At 38.0% G+C, this 7,865-nt stretch overlaps 2 protein-coding genes across 2 annotated transcripts in view; one reads left to right on the top strand and one right to left on the bottom strand.

The window, feature by feature from the left end:
- Positions 1–538: 538 nt before the first annotated feature.
- On the bottom strand, positions 539–2,563 carry LOC148729770 (putative protein BRICK1-B). The gene is made up of 3 exons (XM_088762214.1): positions 2,391–2,563; positions 2,032–2,114; positions 539–1,327 (listed from the first exon to the last, which is right to left on the bottom strand). Exons 1-3 carry the CDS (start codon positions 2,497–2,499, stop codon positions 1,301–1,303), a joined length of 219 nt encoding a protein of 72 aa, XP_088618340.1. The 5' UTR covers positions 2,500–2,563; the 3' UTR covers positions 539–1,300.
- A 3,739-nt stretch (positions 2,564–6,302) lies between these two features.
- Positions 6,303–7,865, top strand: part of LOC111330772 (stabilin-2) — a 48,943-nt gene continuing 47,380 nt past the window's right edge. The window contains exon 1 of the mRNA XM_088762168.1: positions 6,303–6,883. Coding sequence (XP_088618294.1) covers positions 6,544–6,883 — 340 coding nt within the window. The 5' untranslated portion in view covers positions 6,303–6,543. The remainder of the gene's footprint in view (positions 6,884–7,865) is intronic.

Raw genomic sequence — 7,865 nt, 5'->3', positions numbered from 1 at the left:
AAAAAATCTAAATGATTTTTTTGGACTGATTTGGATGGATAACCAGTTACACTAGCATCAGTGTGCATTTTCTCCATACTGTTCTCTATAACTTTCAGATGGTACTGACAAGGAGAATCTGTTGAACAATCAAGAGCTTCTTTAGTTGGTGATCATTTTTCTTATTCTCATGACCTAACTGTTTGTTTCATGTGTCAGTACTGAAAAGAGAAATTGGACGCCAATCACTCCCTGAGGTTGAAGGGTCAAGCTAAGATCAAAAGGAGAGATTTTCATAACTTGTTAATTTAAAGAAGATGGGGAAGTGGCGTGGCTAGGTGGTTAGGGTGCTGGAATAGGAATCTGGTGGCCTGGGTTCAAGTCCTCCACCCTGCCACTCACTGGATTTGTTCTCGGTTGCCCTTAGTTCAACTCCTTGGCTCCTCTACATTGTGGCTAAAAAGCTCCAAAGGGGAGGCTTCAATAAACTTATTGAGATCTATTTACTTATTTATATTATACCTTGAGACCTTTCAGAGAATGATTAGACATTTTAAAATAAAACATTAATTTTATTCAATTCTCTTGAGTTTTGAAAATATGTGTTGTTGTCTCTTGGTGGCTCTCAGGGAAAGTTCAGGCCTTCCGAAACTATAATGGCACTGCTACCTATTGCTAACTATTAGGGACCTTAAGAAACCACGACGGCGACGGCAACGAGGACGTGGAAAAACAAGAGATCTAATTGGCAGAACAATAGCTCAGCACGTGTGTTTTGAAACTTTGTACATTTCTTAGCCGTCCCATGCAAAACAACAATGTGAAATCGTCAAAATTTGCGTCGTCTGCAAACCGAAACCGCGATGGCAAATTATTTTAATTTCCATTTGGAACTCAATGGCTACTTTATACGTCATGCTGAAGTTGAGCTGTGGTGCTGTATGAGACAGTAAGCTCCTGCAGCCATTTTTGAAATTCTAACTGAGAGTAGAAATTCATTTTTTAATCGAAGTCTTCCTTGGCATTGCTGTTGTGGTTGCTTAAGGTCCCTAATAGATGAAAGCAGTGCACGCTTTGTGTTCCAGCAATTTGAAATCATAATAGTTTTCACAGCAGCTCAAGAGTATTGTCCTTCTCAGATGCCACTTCAGGTTATTATGGGAGAGGTGAAAGAGCTAATAAATTTTTACGGTACTGATCACATGCAGAGTTTTCTTTCATACAGCATTGAATATTATTTACAAAAGAAAAAATATATGTTTTTTCTTGACTCCTGTGAAGGGTTCATCCAACACCACTACAGCGAGAAGTAACAGCAGAATTATGACAATGTTTCTCCCTTTGTTACCTAGAAAAATAATTCCAAGAAGTGAATGTGTAATCAGGTGAAAATATGTATGGAGTGTTACTTGTGTTATGGATGATCAGGACATTTAAGGAAACCCCCCCCCCCCAAAAAAAAAACAACAACAACAACAACAACAACAAAACAGGCAAACATATAATAAGCAGTTGTGATTGGCATGTTTTCTTTGGTACAATAACACTTGAGATCAGATAACTGAGTAGTATTTGTTATCCAACTGTGGGTCTTTGTCACTAGGAGTATTGCAAGATTGTTTGGTTTTATCAACTGAGTTGACAAATGTAAATTGGCCATTGTAAAGAGATTTTTGATGTTGACATTTCGAGCATTAGCCCTTCTTCAGAGTATATGAAGGGCTAATTGCTCAAAGTGCCAGTATTGTTTGGTGGCCAATTTAAAAACAAAATAAACCAAATTATATTGTATTTTGTCATTGTTTGTTTTGATAATTACAATAAACATATCTTGTTATTTCAACTTGATTACGTCAAAGCTGTGTTTCCTACTCTAGCAATTACATTTTACGGTAATATCCTGAAGTGAACTAGTCCTTGATAGATACAGCTGCACAGATTTGACGATTTTATGTTAACTTTTACAATTACTGATAAGTCGCCTAAAATACTCACAATATTGCCACTTATTTCCTGTAATATCATGTAAGTGTACAAGTTATGGGTACATACCCTGGCCTCGATGTATTCTACTCTCTGTTCTAATGATGTCAGTTGTTCATTTATTTTTGCTAATCTTGATCTACATGACATGTCTGGGTGATATACAGAGACAAGAAAGACAGGTTAGTCACTACATTCTCAAACACACCAATAAAAATATTACGATACATGCACACTTTGCAAGGGCAAGCCTCGTAAGCTTAGTATATTTCCTTACTTCTAGAAAATATTACAAATCCTATCTATGCATTTATGAGCACATCGAGCACTTAAAACAAGGCTTATCCAGGGAAGACCGTATACCCAATATTGACAGAACCAAGGAAGTTTGCCAGCTCAGATCTAACACCACCAAATATTTCCTTTACCAAAGTCGTTGAGAAACTCGGCAATCTTTTTAATTCCTTCAGATACGACTTCTATGAATTCTCTGTTCTCCCAATCCTGTTGTATTTGTTGCTGCACTTCGCTGCTCATGGTGAATTTTTCTCTTCTTTTCCCCAGAATTTTTCTTACTGACGAAGGAGGCCGAGCCCATCAATTTGTCAGCGGAAGTAAATTTTTATTTTTAACATATGCGCTATTCAAATTCAGCGCCAGTCCTCTTCCCAAGTATGACTGTCTGGTCGAAAAAATCGAAGTTCCCGCTTTTATCGTGTATTTCTTCATAAGAAAAGCTGGAGGATTGAAGAGGTCAGTGTTATAAATCTTAGAATAAGCTTCTATGTAAATGATCGTTCTTTCACACTGATCTCTGAACCCTTTTCGGAGTGGAATGACGAATTTATCGAGTGGTGATGTCAGTTTTCATATGGGATGGCTTTGACCATCCTTTTTTTTTTCTTAATAAACTTTGGTCTAAGCTAACACCAGGACTGTTACGGAGTTGAAAATGTTATGTGTCTTTCTTTTGAAGGGCAGCCGAATTTTCCTCCAGACAGTTCATCGATCTTAATTAGTCAAGTTCGGGTCGTAGTTTATTTGGCAAAAGAACGATCGTCCCCCTGGTCACCCCTCCCGCTTTTATTATTACTCCCCTTAGAAGGAAAATGTCAGAGTGCTGATGCTTTTGTCATCAGAAAAACTGTTTTCCCGCGTTTAGATAAGGCCAAATTCTTCTAGAAGCCCGACCAGGAAAGTCTAAATGATCAAAAGTGTTAATGTGCCTACCACTTGGATGAAATAGATCTAGACCTCTTCAGAGAGAGGCAGGGATAATGTAGTCACCCTCGCAGCCGTTTTTGTTTGGATGTCACGGGGAGCGTTGCGTGACATCCAAAAAAAAAAAACGGCTGCGAGGGAGACTAGGGATAATGGGTAGCGCTCTGCAAGTATTGAATGGAATGAGCCTTAAAGGGAAGGTCATCTCATGGGATAACCCCATGAATAGCTATGATGATGAATTAGTGAAATGAGAAAAGGTGTTTCTTAATTTGATATACTTTACTGGATAATCAGTCCTCTAAATTTGAGTGGTTCAACTTATTGCTTCGGTGGTGGTTAAGTTTTAAAGGTGTAAAACGTTTTCTTGGTTTGTAGGGAAATCTCTCTAATTGTCTTTTTTATCAGAAGTTAAAACTGAAAAAATAAAACACCTCCATTTTAGGAATAAGTTACCCCTAATGTGAACTTTATTTAAGCTCAGCTCTGGTTTTGCAGAGAGGGAATGGGCTAGATATTGATGTGTCTTTGAATATACAGCCGTGTGTGGTGTGGAAGGGTGTGGCTTTTGGGGCTGATTTGAGATTTAACCTTTTAGATCTGAAATCTGACAAGTTTTGTACACTTGCTGCAGCTACAGAAGAATATCTTTTTGCAGCCGCAACTTTCTTGTATTGTTTTAGGTCTGAAAAAAAAGAGGAGAAAATCTCCCATTTTGGTCTAAAATATGACAAAGTTTCATGCTGGGCAATCCATCAAAATTTTCTACAATTTTAAAACCCTCCTGTAGTGTCACAGTAATAGACAATTCCCTTACACCTTAGTCTTCCTCACCCTCTTCTCTCCTGAAGCATGTGCCATTAAGAGAGCTTCTCTAGCCATTTATTTATACACAATAACTGAATACATTTTATCACATACAATGAACTTTTGAAGGTCATCCTGTTTAACCAATAAACTTAACAGTACACAAATTCCTTTTTATAGATTTTTCTCTCTGTATTTCTTCAGAAAACAGGCAACTTTATGTTCTTTCCTGTTTATTCCCATCAGTTGTTTTTATTTGCTTGTCTCTCAAGAACTTTCCATAACCATTTATGTCCCAACTTCAATGTGCATATTCTCCGTACTGTCCTCTTTGTACTTTCTAGGGCACTGACCACGAGAATTTGTTTAACAATCAAGAATTTCTTAAGTTGGAGATCATTTTCTTTATTCTCATGACCTTAATATGTGATTCAGCGGTGATATTGTCAGGAGAAGTTAGATGCTGGTCACTCTTTGGGTGTTGGAGCTTGCAACTCAAGCAATATGCCAAACACAAGGTCTTGTTATGGCTGTAAGGGACAGTAAAAACTATTGTCATTCACTACTCAAGCTGATGCTTGAGAAACTGTAAAAGTGCTGATATGTAGACAGGGGCGTAGCCAGGATTTTTCAAAGGGGGGGTGGGGTCACAAAGGCTACTCACCATTTACACTGCTGCTCTCCCGTGTATATCAGCGGGCTCAGTCGTATTATCGCGGCATGAAGACTCATATCAATGGCTTTTTCGGCCAAGATATTGTCATGGCGTTTTCGCCACCTGAATATTGTAGGTTGTTTGCTCTAAAGAAGGCCTAGCAAGGGGAACGGGCACCCCAGGACCCCTCCTGGCTACGCCCTTGATAGATCAACCCGCAGTGTATTGTGTGTCATGGTTGCCAAGGAGATCTCACAGAAAGGATTGAGATCTGAAAAATATTTTCCTGGTGATGAAAAGAACTTTCAAAGTTTATTCTCAAGCATCACAGACAGAGCTATATGCAAACGGCCATCCAATTGCATCACAAGCGTGTGCAAATGTCGCACATTTTCCGACAGAGATGCATAAAAGCCTTTTAAAAGTGTTCTTGCTCTTTTTTAATTCGTGTTTAAATTCCTCAAGTAGCACTATGAATTATTGACATCAGTTATAACTAGCTGCGTGTTCAGTCAGATATTTGCGAGACTCTTGACTAAAAAATATAAAACAGGAAATGGTAATGCAAAAGTCAGTTATTTTGGGGAAAAAACTACGGAATCCGCCTCATAGAAATGAGAGCTGAAATGAGTGTTGAGCAGTGTTCAGTCAGATATTTGCGAGACTCTTGACTAAAAAAAAACAGGAAATGATAATGCAAAAATTAGTTATTTTGGGAAAAAAATTACGGAATACGCTATAAAGAAATGAGAGATGAAATGAGTTTTAAGCAGTTATTCTGGTTTTCGATCTAAACTTTCTTGGAATGGACTCAGTTTCTTAGGTGTGTTTGTTTTCAGTTTCATAGCAATAACGGAAACGATGGATCCTCAAAACTCCGTTCCGGTAGTAAAACGATAGCTTTTGTGGACATTCATTAATGTTCTTCGTCGAGAGAGAGCATTCGAGAGAAAAAGCTTTTGACATTTTTTCGCGAGATAAAAATGATCCTCTTTCTCCGTGAATTATGTGTTCGCCAGTAGCTTGGAATGATAATTTTCAGTAAACTTGGCCAATATCCAAGGATCTTTACCGAACAATCTTCGTCATGAGCGGCGCTTTTATCACTTAAAGATAGAATCCCCTAAGAAACCCCTGGTGTGAAATTGTTTTTCACGCAAGAGAACATTGTTATCGAAGTTGTCAATATCTGACTAAGAAATGTCTCAGAACACTATAGCTCAAGACTCATATTTTAGGAGAAGTAGCCTTTGGTTAGTTTATAATTCTTTGTGGTTAGTCAGAACTTAACTCTGGTCGGAGTTACCGGACGTTTTGAGCCAAAACCGCCCCCAGTTTTCGGGTTACTACGTCCATTAAATATTGCTTTCCCTAAAAAGACCCCTTGTTTCGATCCAAAAGTTTGATAATTTTATTTTATAGCCTCAAAACCAATTTTTTTTTATGTCGCTATCTTCAAAACAGAAATCGGTCACCTTTCAAAGATTTAAATTAGCAGTAGTTCGCGGAAGAAAATTTCCGCTTCACTGAGTAAACGCTACTCAGGAATTCGAAGTAAACCGATTCTAGACATTTTCCTTTTTTCTAATTTATCTTAATTTCTTTTTGATAATTGCGTAATGTCTTTGAAAATGTAAAATCATACAGTTGTTGAAAGTCTGCCTTCTCGAAACTAGGTGGAGTAATATGTGCGATCAGTTAAAACTTCATTGGTCCGTAGTTTGTAAACACTTACATATGCAAATTAGAAAACTGTGCTAAATTCAGTTCTTTCAGTGAGAGAGTAAGTACTTGAGGATCGATCGAGCGGCGAAGATTGGATGATAGTTTACATTTTTGAACCCCTTCACGAGGAAAAATCTTCACATTCGCCCGAGGGCTATTCCATCGAGCGCTAAATGGCGATGATACAGCAGAGCACCTCAGTGGTCCGGGAATTTTTCGCTGTGTGCGTGATCTTGTTATCGTCGATTGTTGCAGCTAAGAGATGCGACAAGCAGATCGATAGTTTCGTGTGGAGCAACTGCATGGAATGTTCGGTAAATGCCTTTCTTCAACGTCCATGCCCGTCTGGTTACCAGCAAGTTACCAGTGGGGAAGGCGAACAAAGCTGTTCGTATTCCGTTTATTTTGGATTTAACTTCGGTTCCATGCGTGTCCCTGGATGCCAGCATAATTGCACAAGGAAGATTACACAAAAAGAATGTTGTGTCGGCTTCTGGGGACAAGACTGCCAAGGTATTTTAATCATAAAAATGTTGCTTGCGTTAACTCAATGTAAATGAGTGCGCACAACACTTGACATTTTTTCTCCCATTTAAAAATTAAACCCAACTGGAAATATAAACATTTGGATCATCAAACAGTTTGCTTTTTCATCGAGGCTTACTGGGCAATTCGTCTCACTGCTAATATATATATTGTTTCATTCGATAATTTAACGTGGAGTTAAAGCTGGACATAGAAATGTAGTTGTCGTAACTTAGGAATTTCTAATTGCGTGAATTTGGCGCCACGAACTTAGAAGTCATCATGTTACAAAATTTCGCGGGAATGTGGCAAGGGCTTTTTAGCTTATTTATTTTTTTGGCAATTGGGTTATCATGAAGCGCCCAAAAAGCCAATAAAATTATATCAGCTGGTGAAAGATGACGAATCGAATTAAATGAAATTGACCAATAAGGAGAAACTCGTCCGCTTTCGCTTCTAATTGCGACAGAATGTTTTATAAAGGTAATGTATTAAAATAACATGTAAAATTAATTTACTTACAAATGTAAGTAAACTGCAGAGATGCGTCCTGTATTTAGTGTAACAAATTAGCTCACAAGCAGATAGAAAGCCTAAATAAATCTTAATCACAAAGATTCTAATCGCAAAGCAAGACAGCTCGCTCGTCCACGTTTAATGAATTTTTAAAATGTTGAAAATGAAAATTCTTGCAGCACATGGCTACTGTATGCAGATCATATGACAGTGTGCGGCGCATTTTCCAAAGTCCAGCTCACAATATTGAAGTACACTATCGTAGCTTGGTTAATATATAGCATCCTATTTCAACCACTCACGTTTACAAAATAAAAGTTAGATGTTGCAGTGAAATCTCCAATTTACAGAGAGTAGATTTTCTTTTCAATGTGGAGATTTAGAGGGCTAAGTGTAAATAATTTGCGACACTCAGATTTCGAGACGAGGAAACAAAAATACTCTCAGCGGGGGC

Source organism: Stylophora pistillata, chromosome 5 (genome assembly GCF_964205215.1).
Source record: "Stylophora pistillata chromosome 5, jaStyPist1.2, whole genome shotgun sequence".
NCBI classification, from domain to species: Eukaryota; Metazoa; Cnidaria; class Anthozoa; order Scleractinia; family Pocilloporidae; genus Stylophora; species Stylophora pistillata.
This window is presented reverse-complemented; position numbering and strand designations above follow the sequence as displayed.